Here is a 19,976-nt window from a genome sequence, read left to right on the forward strand (position 1 = left end):
CAAAAACAAGAGAAATGTAATTCTTAGGAATGAAATTATTATCAAATTACCTGTCCATAACACAGTTTGCTGGCAGACTGCCTTAATTATATCAGCAACCTAAGAGTATACTGTGCTATGTTTTAAGAACATATGCACACACCAGAACGAAATAACAGTGTACTCACCTGTTCCACCTCTTCAAGTGTGACGGGCTGGGTTTGATAGCGGGCATTCATTCTCCTCTGTCTCATGTCTATTCTGTTTTGGGTAGAAATAGTTCTTGAGACCGGCTGGGACAATTTGTTAAACAAGGCCAACTTCTCTGCTAAGCTCAGAGTGGAGGAATCAGGTTCTCCTTGTTCAGCAGAATCTTTGCCCTCATTTGCCTCGTCCCTGATTAAAGCCTTTTGGTGAACAGATGCCTGTAATCTGAAAGGGAAGGAGTGAAAATCAGGGATGTAGGTGAAAAGGAGCAAAAGCCCACTGCTAATTTTATATGTTAACTTTCTTCAAAATGTCACTTAATTTTGCAAAGGGCTTATTTTCCTCTACACAAACTTAGGATGAGGGTAAGCAATTGCTTAGGTATTAAACAAGAAGTGAGTAGCACAGTAGGCTTGGGACACTAGCATTAATTAGCATTTCTACAACAAGCAGATTTTTAGTTCTGAATTATTTCTAAACAGTACATTTCCTATTAAAGGAACTGAAATTGGGTAGGACATACTCTGAGACAGATGCATTAGTGTCATAAGTAAGTAAGGCTAACGGAGTCAGAAGGCATTACCTAGGGCATGGACAGATATTCTTCAAAGATGTCCAGGAGATAACCATTTCATCATTTCATTTCCAGTTATTTATTTTAAATAACTGGAAATATGGTTATCTGTCAACAACAGAATCTGCAACACAGATTTTTAATTTGCCTTTGTGTAGCATTTTCTCTTATAGCTTTCTCTACCAGTTCTTTTTAAAAGGTTCTAAAGTCTCATTCTCAATAACTTTAAAAGTGAATAAAATTTCAGGTGATTATTAATCCTTCCAACAAAGGCCAGGGATGGAACTCAGTGTTAAAACAATTAATTGCCTAGCAGGTGCAAGGTCCTAGGTTCAATCCCTAGCATCCCCACCCAAATACTACTACTACTACTACTACTACTACTACTACTACTACTACTACTAATAATAATAATAATAATAATAATAATAATAAATCCCTCTATCTTCCAGTTAGGAAAAGTAAGGCTTTGACTTCCAAGGTCACTGTGACTCTCCAATGGTTTTTAAGACAATATCCCTTTTGCCACTAGCAAATCTAATTCTCAAATCTAGTAAGAAGCATATTCTGTCTTCATTGCAGTTGATCACTGACTCACAGGCTGTCCCAGACCAAAGAGCAGTCTCTGCGTCCAGGTGCAATGAGGTGGTGAGAAAGGCCACTTGAACCTTCGAGGCTTTCCTGAGCCCAGTGCCACAAGCTGGGAGGACAAGAGCCTGCTTCCCTGAGAGCCTTGCTCCTGGGTACTGCCAGTTCATTCCTACACTGTCATTTCACTTCTTTTATTCTTATTTTTAGCCTTTCTGTGCTGGCCCATGCGAGTAAAACAAAGGAGATATTTACATGGCTTAAGGGCATAATTTTAAAACGCTACAATTTGAAATGTAACAGTAAAATATCTATGATCAGACACTATAAATTATCATCTCAATCCTAAAATATAAGGGCATTGTCTCTCTATAAATTAAAAACAGGGAGGATTTTTTTAAATGTGTATTTGTGTCCATGCTTAAAAGAACTGGGTCTTATCAAAATTTCCACTCTATTCATCTTTAAGGGCTAGTATTTTAGTTGATGAAAAATGAAAATTTTTAGGACTGACCATTCTTATAAAAAACAGAAGCAAAACAAATGGATAAGTGAGTTAGTGCGATTCTAATGCCAACACAGGACGTACACAGATGGGCTACGTGTTGTCTCATGCAGAGCCTAAATGACATTATCAGTAGCTTGCAGGATGACAAAACAAAATGCCACACATTCCGGGAACAACTCACTGCCCCAACTTGTTTGTCAAACAAATGAAAGGCATTCGAGGCTTTCAAATGCCTCTGCTGCCCAGCACCTTTGCACCCGGTGCCACACGCAGCTATTTCTATCCGGTACCTGGCGGGCTGCACAGAGCTCCTAGCTACAGTAGGACTAGGAAGTCTCGTCATAACAGGTTGGGTGACCCCAGAACACGAAGCAGCGATAGATTCACTTTACAAGCAATTGCCAAAGAAGGAACATTCATAAGGAGAGAGAAGAAAAGAAGCATTAAAGAAAGCATGGTTTCAAATTCAGAAATGTTAAATATTTTACCAAATTATTTGCTAATTACTTTAGAGGAAAAAAAAACCATAAACGAACTCAAAAAGCAATTATAAACTTAGAAAATAAGAGGCTGCCCAAAGTAAATGCACTAAGCATAGCTACAGGGCTTGTAGATTTACTTTCATCTTTAGCATAAACCTCCTTGTTGAAAAAAGCAATTAAAAAAAAACGAACAACAATCAGCTATCAGCAAATCAATAGATTATGCCCATATTTTAGAATGGTGTTCTCAGTCTCTCTCTTTTTTATAAGAATTTGTATCCTCATATGCTGATCCATAATGGAGATGGTGGGGGGAGCATGGGAGGAATAGAGGCACTTTAGATAGGGCAAACGGTAGGGAAGGGAAATGAGGGGGCAGTGGAGTAGGAAAGACTGTGGAATGAGATGGTCATCATTACCCCAAGTACACGTATGAAGACACAAATGGTGTGACTCTACTTTGTGTACAACCAGAGACATGAAAAATTGTGCTCTATATGTGTATTATGAATTGAAATGCATCCTGCAGTCATATATAACAAATTTGAATAAATAAATAAATTTAAAAGTTCCCCCCAAAAGAATTAGTATCCTCATGTAAGCTACAGATATATCAAAGGAGTTTTGCTGAGCCTTATAAAGTGCTGATTCTTCCTCTATTTACTGTCTTGCTTCCAAAGGTATCTGTTTTTTATTTTATACCAACAACTCTATAATTTATTTTAACAAACTGATGAGGCCTTTTGGGATGTCAATTGCCCACAAAAACAATTTTTAAAAAATTAATAAAAATTTGCATTTGATTGAAGCCATTATCTTTGAATGAATTACTTTGGGAAATTAATTCTGCACATACTGGAACATATTGCTCAAAAGAGACATCCTGTGATTTGGAAAGTCATCAAACTTCCAAGTAATTAAAAAACATATTTGCTGGCTATTCAAAAACAAAATGAATCTTTATCTTTTAGAGATAAATAGTGAAATATTCATGGATGAAGTGATGTCTGGGATTTGCTTGAAAATAATGCAGGAGAAAAGGGGAGGGGATGGGGCTACAGGAGTTGACAATGATTCACTGAAGTTCGGGGTTCGTTATTTTTTATCTACTTTCATGTTTTACATTTTAAATAAAAAATGGAGACAAAACCCCCAATTGCATGGATAAAATTCCTCAATATTTTTCAAGAAGCTACAATAAGCGGTGCATCTCATTACAAAGCTTAGAGAGATGGTAGTAGTAAAGCAAATCTTGAAAAACCAACTTCTCTGACTTCTGGCCAACCTATCTCTCAACTGTCTCCTTTTTTAAAAAATAAAAGTCTTAATTGATGCCTTATAATTATAAGTAATAGTGGGTACATGCAACATATTCACATATGCACTTATTATAATTTGGTTATACTGCCTCATATTTATCTAAAATTCTTCAAATCTTCCCCCTCTCACCCCCACCAAGAGGAGACTTTACAGCCGAGGCCAAGCAATCCCACAGGAGACTCACGTGGTGGCAATGACGACTTCCTCAGTGGTTATGGGCTGGGTGTGAGACCTGTCCTGCAGGCGGCGCAGCCTTTGCTCCACGGCTGGGTTTCTCGAGCATCTCTTTGGGACATTTTTTTCCTCAAATGATTTCTCCATTTCCTAAGATTAGAAACACTGAGGAATCTTCTAAATCCAAGGAAAGGAAATCGGGCTAGTGAAATGTCTCTACTCTGTCCTCCTCTAAGATCCACAGGAGGGGCGAGCAATGAGAACCATGCATCCTCATCAGGAGTGAACGGGTCAGGCTGGGAGAGCTGGGACAAAATCTGTCAAAGCATATGCTATAGTTTGGATCTGAAATGTTCCACAATGGCCCATGTGTTAAAGGCTTGGTCCCTCCAGCTTGGCACTATCGGGAGGTGGTAGGATCTTCAAGAGGTAGGTCCTGGTGGGAAGTTTTAGGTTATTGGAGGGAATGCCCTAAAAAAGGGATTGCGGGGCTCATTCTCTTCCTCTCTGTCTTTCATCTCTGCTGCCATGAGGTAAGCAGTTTCCTCCACCACATGCTACCCACCATGATGTGTTGCTTCTTCACAGGTCCAAAGCAATAGGACAATTGATAACAGACTGGAACATCTGAAATTATGAGTCAAAACACACTTTTTTCTTTTTAAGTTCATTGTCTCAGGCAGTTAGTTGCAGCAATGAAAAGTTGACTAACACAGCATAGGAAGAGAACAACAGGTGGGCCAAATGAGGAGAACTTTCAGGCTCTCAGAGTGTGCGAAGTAGTCAGAGCCTTGGGAGTCTCCCTCTATAGGGGTTATGATTTCTAAGCAAGTTTTCTGCACATCTTACCCTGAAAAGCAGCCTCTTGGCAGCAACACTCAGTTTGGCTCGTTCATCTACCTTTTCTTCATCTGTAAAAAGCCGTGAAAGAAAAATTGAACATCGTTTCAAAATGTAAATGTCTCCAGACCGTTTTCCAAGATTGACCTGGAAATCCCTTAAAAACAAGCATAAGTGAACCAAAATAACTGGTAATATTTTCCTCTTGGGACTAGCCCATTCTTTCTGTTCAGTAAAAAGAAACTAATTCCTAGTGTCATCCAAACCAAACCAAACCAAACTGTGTTCAGATGATATTTAACCAATGGAGATTCAAGCATAGATTTTATGAAAGGGATTTATCTTATTGTTGTACAGGAGCAAGTAACAAGAAAAACTTGCTTCTTGGGTTCAATTAGTTGTTTCTATATTGTTCACTTTGTAATTTTTCTTAACTCATCAAAAATAAGGAAACTCATTAAAAACTTTCTCCTAGATTTTATTATATTCACAGCACATTTGCTGGAAAGTAAGAAATAAACAATTTCCATAGTCTTATTCTCCCCCACAAAAAAGTAAAAAAAAAAATCTTGTTTTTTTAAATCTAATTTGGATAGATCAGAAAGAAGGAAGAAAAAGGAAAATGGATACTTGCCTTCAACAGTTGGCATTTCTGAACTTGAAGTATACCTAGAAGAGATATTAGCAGATAATAACAGTGAATTAGTGGTGGGATTGGAAGATCCAAATAAGACATCACATTAAAGTTAAAATACAGATGCAATTGACCTCTCTTAAAGAATATCATCCTAGCTGTGAATGCACACACATATAGTTGTTAACTGACACTGTGGAAAGCGTGTACACAAAATCCCAGCCAAGTGAACACTTCGTGGAGAAAACCCAGGATCACAAACAAGTTATTAAACAGGACTCATGATAAATTTTTTTTGACAAACTATCATTTCTATGAAAGAACATATGATAACGTAGAAACTTAAATATATCTTACCCTGAAAATGAGTATAATATAATGAATATAAAATTCCTTTCTTATTTTCACTGAAAACTTGGCCAATACTTAATTCAGATTCTACTTGAACAAGAGTGGAAAGAAGTTAAAAACCTCAAATGAAGAAAAATAATGTTTCTTCTTACCATCTGAATGTAATTTAAAACCATATGGTGATACTGTTGAGAAGGTCAATATTTCTTTTAAAATATATTTAAGTAAGACAAATAAACATCCCTAATAGATTAGATAGAAGAGTAATGGAATCACCAACATCCTTTGTCAATAGCATCAGGACCATCAGTTTTGGTAAAAATCCTGCATTCTTTATTTTACATTCCTATACGATGGAACTACACAGAGGCATGCCTACCTATCCGATTCCTTTCGTTCTGCTGAGGTTATAGGTTGAGTTCTAAATCGCTCAGAAGTTTTTCTACTTTCACCAGGAGAAAAATAGCGTCTCGGTTTCCGGGACCCTCTCTCCCGTTCCATACGGGTAGGCAAGCCAAGTCCTTCAGATGACTTCTCAACCCGTGATTGGCTTTTAGAATCACAGGGCAGAGATTACACAGCAGGGGAATGGGAAGACAGAAAGAGAATAAAGCAAACAAAGGTTTAGGCATCTCAGCGAGTCAAGGCACAGATTGCTAGACCCCTCTACATGCCTCTACCATGCACGGATGGAGGTGGAGCACTCCCGAGACCCACTCCTCCAACTCCCCATTAGTAGGCAGAAGCAGAATGGTAGTTTGTGAGCCATTTCCTGTACAGTCTGCCCTGCACACACTTGTGAGCTAAGCTAACACGATTCAACGCAGTACACAACACAAGTTGAGAAGTGAGTCATTCTGCCAATGGACGTGCAAGTGACACATCAGGAGGACGTTTGCAACATCACCTACAGTTCAGGTTTCTTGTTGGCTCTGGCAGACTCCAGAAACATATTTCGGAGCTGGGCCACGGAGACCTTGGTGTCTAGGATGCTGGCTTCTGCACTGGGCCCTTCGGTCTTGGAACTCTGTGGCTCCAGCTCTCGCTTTGGAGCTGGGTCCTTACACCTCAAGGCCTGGAGCTGAGGGGGACCCGTGTAATCGGACAGCGAGCGGGTACGGACCTTGTGCTTCTTCGGAGGTGCTCCCTTTTGGCGACTGGTTGGTGTGGCCTCCTGGGACACAGGCTCACTCTGAACATATAAAACCATTTCACTTCGGCCCATTCTCTCAGCAGGCTGGAGCTGAACTTGAGGTTCCTTCTGAGGTTCTAAGGAGACTGTGCTAACAGCAGGCTGCTGCCCCAAGTCTTCGTTCCCAGAGGAGGCTTTGTGACTGCTTGCAAGCCCACCCTCCTCCAAGGTCAAGAGTGTTTTCTGGTTTTTCTCCAGAGCTTCAGTGAAGAGCACATCATCTTCTTCTTTAGATTCAGAAATATGAAGGACGGGGGCATCTTCTTTCTCATCTTCTAGAACCTTCGAGGTGGAAGGCTTGATGACATTTGGGATAGCTGATCCTGCCCCGCTGCACTCAGACGCACTTTCTGGGGTCTCTGCGGTCACCAGCTTGACGGTGTGCACGGGGTCCACTGGCTGGACGTAGCCACGGCTTGGCTGTCTCACAGAGCTCACTGCTTTGCTCGAGACCCTATCGAAGGCTGAGTTTTCTGACTGAAAGGATAGGTAATGGACTGACAGCGGCTGATGTCTCCTCTGAGCTAAGGACTCTGAGGCAAGCTCAGGGCTGCTGCGAGCACTCTCCTCTTTCACCAACTTTTCTCTAACTTTAACTCTTTAAGAAAGAAAAGGGATTTAAGTTGCAACGTGCAGTAACTGCAAAGGGGAGGAGAGCATGCGTGGATCACAGATTACCAGTGAATGGAAATCAACTCAGGAAAAAAAAAGACATGTGGCCCAAGGCAGAAATCCAGTAAAAGCCACATAAATGGTTTTGAGTTAAGTTTACAAATCTGCATACTTATGCCAGTGTGGTGCGAAACTAATTCTACCCCCTGTAAAGCTGAGAGGGGTCAGACGCTGTCCTGGAGGAGATTGGGTTCCTTCTGACTAAATAAATACCTAGAGGCCACAGAAAAATCCATTAATGTACACCACTGGTATGCAGTTGGGAACTCTGAGGAAGATGCCTTGAGTCAGTAAGCTTTCTGCAGGTTCACCCAGTAAATGGACAGTGGGTAGGAATGGTGGTGGAAGTGTTTCCAGATAACCACTGGCCATTGCAATTTCATTATCTCCTGGAAATGTGAGGGCACTTGTGATTATTTACTTTTTATGGAGCTCAAGATAGGATAATCACTTCTCTTTTGAAGCTTTTTCATGCAAACTATATTCATATATCATGCAGACAACAGTCATTCATTCTTAAGACATCCTTACTAACACTGCAGCGCCATGAGTGTTAGATAAAGGGCATATGTTGAGAGAATTAATGAAGCAACCATTTCCCCTCTGCAATTGCTGTTATGCCCTCACTTGCAGGCTAATCTGTTTCTAGAGTTATTTACAAATCTGAGAGCAAAACTGAAATCCAATTTAAAAGCCACAGACCTTTTTTTCCATTACTGCAGAAGCAAACTAGCCAAGAGTTCTGGCTGTGGGGTCCTAAGAGTCTTGGGCAACTTGCTTGCCCTTTTCAAGCGTCACTTGCTTTATCTTTTAAATGGGAATAATAGTGGAATGGGGATATAGCTCATCGGCAGAGTGCTTGCTGAGCTGTGCTGGGTTCATTCCCTAGCACCATAAAAGAAAAGAAAAAGAAAATAATAGTGATGTAATGTACACAGTATGTTATTTGCAAAACACATGGCTTAGTGTTCAGCAAAGAGTAAACATTTGGAAGTATGATCTAGTTCTTAATTTTACTTTCTGAAATACCATGTAGTGAGAAAGGGAAAACCATTCAAACTGAGAATGGATTACTGATTGGCTCTGACGTTTAAAAAAAAAAAAAAAGTAAAGAAGACATTTGGAGTGGGAGAAGTGATTTCTTGGGAAAATGTATAACTTTGATTTATTTAAAATGAGTCAGCAAAAGTAATTATGATTCACACTTTACAGAAAAGAATGGTCCATTTAAGGACAAGTGTACCCTGATAAATATATCAGATAAACACCTCTGTGGTTTTTAAGCAGGATATTGGTACAAATTCTTTAAAAAAAAAAAAGATACACATAAAAGGCAGTTATTATGAACAATTCGTGGGAAACAAACATTCTGAGTTATTATTTTTCTCAGAGACTAGCCAGTGTTGGAGGTTTTCATATTTATAACCTTTGTTAATCTTTTAAAAGGAGACTGAAATGTGGTCAAGTTCTCCTTTGGAATGTGTGCTTCTAATCAGAGACAATCTGAATGTTGTCCTCAGCTGAGAACAAAGTCACTGTTAGAAACTCAGTACATGGGTGCTTTGTCCCTCCAATGACTTACTCATTCTTACTTCTTTTGCCTCTCCCTGCCCCCAATCTTAAAAAATGAAATGATAGGGGTTTTTGTCTGCTTTTAAAACCACATGCCCTAAATTTACTGTTGAAAATTAACTACAAATGCCAGAGTTTAGAGACCAGGAGACATAAAACAAGGAGCCAGAGTGCTGAGAGGGCTCTGGCAAGAGGAAACACTGGCTGGCTGTTCAGTGAGATTCCAAGGACCAACATCTGCTTATGCACTCACTACTGCCCCCAACTGGCCAGTTCTATATGAGTTGGTGAGAAAGGGGAAAAGCAAAAGGTATAGAAAAGATCCTCAGAGAGAGGGAAAGGAGGAAGAGAAATGCTATCAGCATGGATTAGGGTGATGCGAGGAGAAAACAATGATTTGAAAGTAAGTTCTTTTTGAACACATGGTTTTCAAATGCATTGCCACTAACAAGAGGGCAAGAGGAGAGTCAGCATTAGCTAAAGTGTGGAATAGCAAAGCCAAGTCCAAGGGAAAACAGAAAAGCATCCATTAAACATGAGCCACAAGTTTTACAATGTGAGATGTACCTGGAAGGCCAGTTGATAAGAGAAGGTGTGTCCCCTTCAGAATCTTTCTGGAGAAACCACTCATGTTTGAGCTTCCCTGTGCTACCATGTACAAAAAAACAAGACTTCAGATAATTTCTATTAAAATGTTAATAAATACATAGAACTTTATTATCATAGAACACTTAAAGGCATTTTTATTAGGTAAATAATAATCTTGGCTTTTGAAAATATGCAAGTACATTTTGGCATAGGGATTATATTGGCTTTACAGAATTGCCAGGACATTTGGCTCTCTTCAAAGACCAAGAGATAGAAACAAATATATCTAAAGTCACCAGAGAAAGTGTATTTCAAGTAATTTTAAATTATTAGGAGAAAGTCTGTTAAAGTCACACTCTGCTAACAAATGCCAGGTAATTATCCACAAGAGATTGAAATAAAATATATAAGGCAACTTAACTTCCATAAATGTTGAGACACATTGGTAAATAGACAAATATAAAAAGAGTGTCCATGCAAAAAAAATGCATGCCAAATAGAGAAAATGAATAAAATAAATAAAAACAAATTCAATGAGATCATATCTTTAGTTGTTATTACACATTTTCAATTCACTACTGTATAAAGCAATCAATACCACAGTTACAAGTGCTTATTCAGGTCCATTAGACAAATGTTCATTGAACTCCCATCCTGTACAAAATACTGAATTATTTAAATAAGCTCTGAGAGGTAACAAACATAAAAAAGGCATCATCCTGGCCACTGAAATCCTTGCATTTTGTTAATATAACATGATGTACAAATTCATTCCTTAAGCCTCAACCAAATACAATGCAAGGTACAAAGTGATGAAATAATTGTGAGAGGATGAAAATATTTTAGAGAACTATTAGGCAAGGATATCCTTGTGTTAACAATGTGAAATAAGTCACAGGAGGAACACTCCCTTAAGATGCAGAAAGAAAAAATGGCAATTCTGCATGCTGTTTTAAATTTTACTGGCTCAATACCTTATCTGCAAGAGTGTTTAAATAGTAGGCTGGAAACATTGCAGTTCCCAGCAATTTCCAAAAGAGTAGAATAAGAATTATAATTAACTCAATTTTCTAAAATCATTTTAGTTTTGGTTCAAGCTGCCAGGCAAGAGCCCATCACTGGAGTTATATAGCTTGCTGTGACCACTAAACTCTGTAATATTCTACACTTGGACTTAGCTGCTTCTCAGTAACATCCTTCAGTCTCTCTCCACCCAAACCTGTCAATCTACCTCCTGATTCCCAACATTACAACAGTCTTATGCAAAGCAAACAAAAATTAAGATGTATGTACATTTTCTTTTCCAACTGAACTCTCAGCATTCGTTGGAACCCAGGAATAGTTCAACCTATCATCTGCAGCTAAGAAAGGAGACAATGCAACATAGGACAGAATGCAGAGTAAAAAGGGAACAACACACCAATGCTTTTGAAAACAAGCAAGTTAATATAACTAGTCTGCCTATCTCATACTGATTGCAAGGCTCAAATACATTTTTGTATAAAGGAATGCTTTGCAAGCTGTGAACTGCTATCCAATTTTTTGAACACAACTTTCAGGGACAAGAATAAGACTTAGCATCACCATAAAACATTATCAGGGGCTTGCTTAAGAATAGGTTGAGTCAGCATTTATAAAATGAAAATCATACACAGAAAAGGCTGGGGGTGGGAGACTTACTAGACTCCATTGATTCATTAAAACTCAGAAATAGAACTGGCCAAAAAACAATAACTATTACCAGGGCAATGAGCAATGCAAGTCCAAATTGTTATAGATAATAAACACACAATGCATATAGGAAGAAATAAAGAATTTTATGTGAAGGCATCCTGCCCAGAACTTGGTGAGCCCTTCCAAACACTAGTCTCCTCTGTTTTTTTTTTCTTCAAAGACAACAGAGCACTGCAAGTTTATGAGTTTTAACAAGATGATATATTTAGAAACTCCATTCTGAAGTCATGTGATTTTAGTAGGCAGGCGTCGTGCCTCACCAGGAGAGTTCACATTGGCTTAAGTAAACTTCAGGCAGCAACAATTTAGAACATTTCTCCAAGTAAGGCTTTCAGGACTCATGTACCTGGGGGAGGTTTTCCACCACCCCATACAGAAAAGAAAGCAAAGAGGATAAGGAGAGATCTAAATTAGTTAAACACTCCTGGTGCATAGGACATCTGGGGTACTTCTATCTACTCTCTCATACAAAGTGGTCAACCTCAATTGTACTAGCAAAGCTGGATGCTGATGGTCACCCCCTTATCTCCCAGCCTTCTTTATTGATTCCTCCTCACCACCCTCACCAGAGAATCCTCAAAGTGATGTCCTGCCCTCCTCACTTCTCCATCAACAATTGAGGCCTTGATCCAGCTTTCAGTCTGTAAAGGATCCTCTAGGTTTATCTCCATGTGATCTCCCACCCATAAATTCCAGACTCCTAGATTCAACTGGATACTTGACATTTTGAATATCTAATGTAGACGTGCTAATACCTAAGAGAGACATAATATAGACATCTTAAGTTTTACATGTGCACAGACTTGGGGTGTAGTGTAAAGTGGTAAAGTGCACCTACTTTAATGTGCAAAAGGTCCTGAGTTCCATCTCCAGCAACATCACCTCCAAAAATATGTAGCATATCTAGAAAATGAACTCTAGATTTCCCTCCAAACCAACATGTACTGGAGTCCTCCCTATATCAGTGAATGGCCAAACAATGGAGACTAACCTTTGCCTTCTCTGCTTTTCCCACACTCCACATCTAAGTTATCAGCAAATTTGCCGGTTACCCTCAAAACACAAGCTCATCCCATTACCTCTGCTGCTATTATACTAATTCAAGCCACCACCGCCCTTCACCCCAATTGCTGAGATGACATAATTATTCTACCTATTTTCATCCTTGCCTATCTATAATTTAGCATCAACTTAGCAGACACAGTAAATCCTGGAAAATGTAAGGTATATTGGTTATTCCTCATTTTGAAACCATTATATGGTTCCACCTATCATTTAGGGTAGAACTCAAAGCCCTCACAAAGGATTCCAACTCACATCCATATACCTCACTGACCTCATCCCCATCCCCCTCTCCCTCCATGATCTCTCTCCTCATGAGGACATGTGAAAGTCTTGAGAGAAGAGACTTTGTTCACTGTGATTATCATCAGAATTCAGCACAGTGTATGTGGCAAATAGCAGATATCAGTAATATTTGTGAATGACTTGTTGAATAATTATTTCCACAACTCCATGAGGCAATCTCTTTGTGGCGGTGGAGACTGAGCCCAGGGCCTCACATATGCTAGGCAAATGCTCTACCACAGAGCTCCATTCTCAGCCTATTATGAGTTATTCTAATCCTCATTTTATCGATGAAGAAAATGATGTACAAAAACAATATATGAACTGCTCAAGTTTGAGCTTGGACCTAGATCGTGGATTCGCCAGCCTACGTTCCAGGCCCAAGCAAGGGGGACATCAAGGAGTTCCTGGTCACATCCACGACTGTGACCAGATTAATATGTCTCTCTTGGGTGCCTATTCTACCCCCAACAAAGAGTTACCCAAATACCTATAAATTCCACAAAACCCAATTACCTTCCTCCTCTGGTTCTCCAGCATATACCTCAAATCAGAGGAGTGAAGCAGCAAAAGCTCTTGGACTGACTTTTCCTCCTTGTAGTACAACCTGATTATTAATGTAGTATGGCTAAGAGATGCCCAGACTCAGATTTTAAGATATATATTTTATAAAAGTACAAAATTGATTTCTGAGACCAAAGAGATATTGCTTTCAAGAAGTAGCTCAATAACAGGTGAGATTTTAAAAATATGAACAAAACAGAGAGCATAACTGAATAGTGCCAACTACTGCTTTCTTTGGTTTGCTTTTTTTCTTTAAATTATGCATGGATGCTGTAATTTTATAGTGTTATTTTGCACTGTTATTTAATGTAATGTTTAATTATTTTTGATAATTGAGGCTTGGTTAAAAAACAATGGAGAGGCAGTAAGGCTAGGAGTGTGGATCAGTGGTAAAGCACAGGCTTTGTATGTGTGCGGTTCAATCCTTACTTACTTCAATCCATGCACACACAAATACCCCGCAGGCCACACACAAAGTAATGGGAAATAATTCACTTTATACAACATAATGAGCCAAACTGAACATGTGATACTCTTAGGCTACAGCAGTTGTTAGTTGTATAGAGTTGTGAGTGAATGGTGGTAAACAGAGGCAAAATGAATAATGGGGACATTTTCTATCTCGACTAGAGTAGTTGTTATATATTTACCCAAACTCATCAATCTAGGTTGGTGCTACACCAGATATTCTAAGGGGATCCAGTTTCTGGCTAATGAATGGATGTTTCCTTGCTGGATTAAAGGAATCCAGGCAATGGGTAGCTGCTATGGTTTAGAAGCATACCCCAAAGGCTCAGGTATTAAAGGCTTAGATCCCAGCCTGTGGGGGTAGGGGTAGGTAGTGGTACATTTAGGAGGTGGAGCTTACAGAAAGTAAGTTAGGTCCTAGGGGTATGCCCTTGAGGAGATATTGGGTGCCAGTCTCCTCTTTCTCCTTTGCTTCCTGGTCTCCATGTGACTTCCTCTGTCACATGTTACCATCAGGATGTATTGTCTTGCCATGGACTTAAGCAATGGGGCCAATGCTATATTTGATGGAAACCATGAGTGAAACCAACATTTCCTCCTTATAAATTATTATCTCTGGTATTTTGTTACAGAAAACTGACTAATACAATAATCTTACTCATGAGAGTAGCCAAGACTCAGTCCTTCAGGGCTGAGAACTGAAATCACCAAAATAGCCAATGGTTTATCACTCACTTATCATAATTCACACTTGGAGCTTAATAAAATTTATGACAACACTGACTCAAGACATAAAAAAGAATCCCAACCTCAAACAGAATGGAAAGAGCCTTGTGATATGAACAAATGTGACTCAGTGTGTTCTGCTAATTGGAGTCACTGGTCTGTGATTAGATAAAAGTCTTGCACCAGAATGAAAACTAACATCAGTAAGCCCGATGGTTAATTCAGCTGACATTTTCCTTATAGCATGACTTTCTCAATGAAGGAAACAATCCACAGTTTACATTCAAGCACAAGTCTCATACAGTTTGCAAATTGGCTGATGAACAGCAAATTGGCTATTTCAACCGGCACTGCTGTAGTTTGATTACACTTAACCAGAGAAAAGAGCAGAATAGTCATTCAAAAATGATTTGTTGAGCTGGGGATTTAGCTTAATGGTAGAATACTTTTCTAGAAAGTGAAAGGCACTGGGTATGATCCCCTGGTACTGCACAAAACCAAAATGATTGATTGAGTCACCAGACATATGCTGGATGCTGGGCAGAACCTAGGAAGAAGATATGAAAATGAGTCAGCCAACGTATCCATCATTCCTTAGGATTCAAGTAAAGAAGGGCTGTTATTGAAATCATCCTAAGCAATCTTGCAAACTGGTATAATACCAAATCCATGATGCCATGTTTGGGGAACCTTGATAAAATAACTAAAATCCTCTTATGGGTATGGCAGCTTGGTTGTAAGGTATTGGGCATCTGTCTATCCTTCCTAAGATGAGAGGGGCAAGGAAAGCTGCATTTGTGGAAGCTCATTTGAGTCATCATCTCCTTCTCCGCATTTCTCTTCCACACGAATCATCATCAACCACAAGCCACACTCATAACACCATGCCTGGCTTCAGCACCTAATGTGTCTGGGAAAATGACAATCTGATCACGGCAAGAAAAGACTGCTTTGAAAGAATAAACACCAGAGAATATGTAAGAGAATCCAAAAGTGATTCAGGGGACTATTAAGACAGTGAGAAATCCACAAAATTCTGGAAAGGTCAAGAAACCAGGGCAGATGGGAAGGTGGACTCTCCCCTGGACACGTTCTCATTTGTCAATGGCCTTATTGGAATTCGATATTGAGATGCAATCTGAGCCCTGCAGAGCACAAGTGGACTGTTACCTACCTGTGCTACAGACAGTTCCCTTTCATCAACGTATCCCAAGATTGGACTAACTCCTTTGGCAGTCACATAAAGAACTTGCTGTCAACTAAAACTCTTAGGTCTGTTTCCCATGAACTGCGGTTAAATCTGGTTTCTCCAACCCTGAACTCCTACACTGATGTTTCTTTCCTCTCTAAATACAAGACTTTTATTAAATTTCATCTTGTTAGTTCCCAAGTTCTATCACTGGGAAGAGTGTCCCCCAGAGGTTCACGTGTCAAAGGTGTGGTCCCAAGCATGGCGCTACTAGGAAGTGGTAGAGGCTTCGTGGTAGGAAGTGGTGTGGTAGAGACCAGTGGGGGTCCCAAGGTCACTAGGAGCATGCCCTTGAAGGGGAATGTGGGATCTTGGCCTCTCCGTCTTTTCTTTGCTTCCTGTTTTGTGATGTAAGTGGTTTGCTTGCTCACTCATGGAGCTCCCACTGTAATGTGTTATCCTTACCCCAGGTCTAAAGTGAGGGGGGCTGCCTGATTTTGGACTGGAACCTCCAGAACCATGAGCTAAATAAAATTGTTTTTTTTTCATAAGAGAATTGCTTCAAGTATTTCACTGCAGACACCACAGGTCCATGTGCTCTTGTCCTCAGAATTTCATTCTCTTTTCTTTCTCTTTCCTCCACGCTCTCATCCCTGTTCTACCTCCGCTTCTCTCCCCTCCCCTTATTCTTTTGGTCATCACACTTATTTATAAATCTGACCAGAAATCTGATCACTCTACCTTCATGTCCCCAGATGATGTAAGGAAATGCCAAATAGGACCAGGTGAATGACAAAGTCCAGTGTGGAACCAGAGACCTTGTTCTCTCAGTGGTCTGAGACTCATTTTGGCCTCCCTGACTATAATTGATTTTCCTTCAGAACAATTCTTCACATTCCACCAGAGTGATATTTCTGTAGTACATCATCTGTTGTCCTCCCTAAAACACTCTTTAGGCACCTGCCTGAAGAAGACACAGGTCAATGCCTTGTCAGGGCATCCAAGGTGCTTTGTGACTCACCTGGCTGTCCAGTCTTTCCTCATCCCTTCTTGCCATACCTGGGTGTCTGTGCCTCCTCACCTGCAGCAGCCTCCCCTCCATATCCAGCAAACTAACCATATCCTATGGATTTAGCTATGACCACTTCTCTAAGGGAAAATAATTAATACCCCATCACTGATACTCCTATAGCACCCAATACTGGTCTCTAGAACCATAGTCACCCCTTGTGTTGTAATTATTTTCCACATTCTTAAAATATATACCCATCTAGGAACGCAAGACCTGTCATATAGAGGGCTCAATATAATATTCTTGAATGATTAGCTAAGCTACCTTAGAGCTGAAATTGATCCGTACAGATGGACAGCTGCCCAATGAGTTTGAAATCATCTCAGATTATAAATTTCCATTTTGTTTATGAGGACAAAGCTTTTTAAATGCCTTGTCTAAATCTAAATAAAAATTTAGATTTCTGTAATGTCACTGATCTGATCTTTTTTTCCTGAAATTTCTATACCTTCAAAGGACAAAAGAAGCAAACTCTTTTCTGCTATGATGGAAAATAACACTGAATTAAAAATAAAAAGTGAGGTGTAGAAGAAAAATCTCTTCTTTCTGAAGGAAAGTTCTTTCAGAGAACTTGAAAGAATGGATGGATGATGAATAAAAGTTTGAGTTTTATTAAGGTACCCTATTGTGTCAATTAAGTTACTTTAAAAATCTGTAGGTTTTTCTGTCCATGAATAAATTGGATTTTTAAACTAAATAACCTCTAGCTACTTCTGGTTCTAAGAGTCTAAAATTCTTCACACAGAGAATTTATTTTGTGATTGTGTGAGTTGAGTCATTTCTCCATAAGGCAGAGGTGATATCCCCTGGAAGAAAATGGTAGGGTTACCCAGGAACAGAACAAGGAAGTGTTGACTTCAGATATAACAGAATGATTTTTGATGTGGCGAGTGGCCGATGCAGAGTTATATTACCAGGAAATAAGAACTCACTCTAAGTTTTCATGGAAGCTAGGAGTTGGTTGCTTTTGGTTTGTACCTTTAAGTACATAACAACAGGTTTTGGCTCTCTATAATTCTAGGAGTTAACAGAAAGTGCTTCCTGCCACCACAACAAAGTAACATCTAGCACAGTAAAATTAGCTCCAATAATACAACATCTTCTAAAAATAACATATTATTCAGCTTAAGAAGAATGTGCATTAACTTCTGCATCTCATTAAAATTAACAATTGATTTTCTAAGAGTCACCTATTTGGGGGAAAAATACCTGTTTTCCATATATGCATGAGTATGTGCATGTGCAAGGGCACACTCAGACAAAATTTTACACCTTTAAGTATAAAAATTTTTACAAAATTTCAAGAGTTTGGCACATGTGAACTTTTAGCTAGCATAGATTGCAGGCTGGTAATCTGGGAGACATAATCATATTTAAGTCAATGAACAGGAATTGCCAGTGAAAACAGAGCTTTATGGAACAAACAAGCAAACAAACAGGAATGATTTAACTATCATTAACAGCCAAAAGTTGGCACAGTAAGGTGAGGAATGCAGATTTTGGGGTACACAATAAGGGACTGAAAGATGAAAGGGGCTCCTTTCTCATAATAGAACATTGTGTGAGATGCGTAGAGGGTTATTCTTTAGAGATGGATCTGAGATCTCTTTTCCATGAAGCTCTGCCCTGGCTCCTGGAGCATGTTACAGAGTCTGCAGCCAGAGTGGACAGGAGCTGAGACAGAAGGCTGACCGCCAAGCAGTCTCCTGTCCTATAAACATCTCTATTGGTGTGTGGACACAGACAATCAACAACTCAAACCAGGAGAACCTGAGTCTGAGGAAATGGTTTTGAGATTCAAACTTCTCATTGGGAGATGAGCAAACACAATAAGAGGTAAACTACAAATGCCTACACAAGCCCTTTTCTTTCTTAGTGGCTCAGTTTGCAAGTTAAGGTGTTGCAGAAAAGCTTCACTCTGGAGGGTACCCTGCTTCATCTTCTTGAACCAACCTGCTTTTTTCTTTTATCACTGAATCATATAACAATGCAATGTATACAAATACTAATTCAGGTTCACTTGACAAATGTTTATTGAACTCCTACTATGTTCAGAGTACTGAGCTGAAAAAGCTCTGAGAAGTAACAGGTGAATCAGATATCAATCTTGGACATCCATGAAAAGCCTTGCATCATGTTAGGGAAGAGAGCATTGATTTCCACATCCCTCATAGTCCATGAGGAGCCTGCAGAGTCATCGTCCACCAATAGCCACTCTCCCAAGGTCAATAAGGAACAAGGATCCTCTAGAGAGGATCATCACTAGAAAATGAAGTGTAAGTTCCCTTTCACTTTCTCTTTGCTAGGCACATAATTTAATGAGAATAGTGACAGTTGATGCTCAAGCAAAAAGCAGCTGGGGGCCCAAGGTCATGAGTTTCTTACTCACAAAAGTAACAAATATGGTACATTTCCATTTTTTTCTTTTAAAATAATAGTTGTACAAGATAGCAAATTTAACAAGTCTTGGGGTCAAGATTTCTAGTTGTAGCAGGAATTCAGATATTTAAAAATTTGAATAATCCATAGGATTATTCTTTTATATATATAATAAATGAATAATCCTATGGATTATTCTAAAATTCACTGTAGATGAATTAACAAAGAATGATTCATTTCAGTAACACTACCCTCTCCATAAAACATAATATCTAAAATTCCCTATAGGGTTTGGAAGGATTGGAGGAGTATGGGCTGGGTGTATATTCTTAGTTTTCTTCAGAACAAAGTGTCATTTGAATTCTTGGGCAACTAACAGGATTTTGGGGCTAAAGACCTTGTAACAATCCATCAATGTACTAATTAACTTTTAAAACCTTCTTTATCATATAAGCTGAATACTAAATGATTCCAAAATAAATACATGCCTTAGGCAAATACTACCCTAAAGACTGTTGTTTAGCCTACAATGTTTAAAAACAGTTCAGCACAGTGAAGTATCCACATACTAATGATTCTCCTATCCACAGTCACAGGCATGTGCCAATGGGAGTGTACACAAGGGCTCTCAGCAAGAGACTCCAGCTCACATTTGAATTTTGAGGCCACTGTAGATAATCTTAGGATGGTATATTCATGACTAGTGTGTTCACACTTAATGAGAGAAAACAATCTCCTGCTATTTAGCACAAAATTATGACATGGGAATGTGTTGACTCAAAGATTTACCAGCCAAAAATGTTGGCAGAGCTCAGT

General features: G+C 39.3%; 1 protein-coding gene across 8 annotated transcripts in view; it reads right to left on the bottom strand.

Moving 5' to 3' along the window:
* Positions 1–19,976, bottom strand: part of Svil (supervillin) — a 226,297-nt gene that overhangs the window by 58,248 nt on the left and 148,073 nt on the right. For 6 of the 8 annotated variants that reach the window (XM_078023452.1, XM_078023450.1, XM_078023451.1 and 3 more), the window contains 8 exons: positions 9,661–9,741; positions 6,569–7,447; positions 6,037–6,207; positions 5,307–5,341; positions 4,682–4,743; positions 3,843–3,982; positions 2,147–2,242; positions 168–411 (listed from right to left, as the gene is read on the bottom strand). In XM_078023452.1, coding sequence (XP_077879578.1) covers positions 168–411; positions 2,147–2,242; positions 3,843–3,982; positions 4,682–4,743; positions 5,307–5,341; positions 6,037–6,207; positions 6,569–7,447; positions 9,661–9,741 — 1,708 coding nt within the window. The remainder of the gene's footprint in view (positions 1–167; positions 412–2,146; positions 2,243–3,842; positions 3,983–4,681; positions 4,744–5,306; positions 5,342–6,036; positions 6,208–6,568; positions 7,448–9,660; positions 9,742–19,976) is intronic. The other 2 variants (XM_078023456.1, XM_078023455.1) reach the window with 1 other exon arrangement.

Source organism: Ictidomys tridecemlineatus, chromosome 10, assembly GCF_052094955.1.
Source record: "Ictidomys tridecemlineatus isolate mIctTri1 chromosome 10, mIctTri1.hap1, whole genome shotgun sequence".
Taxonomy (NCBI): domain Eukaryota; kingdom Metazoa; phylum Chordata; class Mammalia; order Rodentia; family Sciuridae; genus Ictidomys; species Ictidomys tridecemlineatus.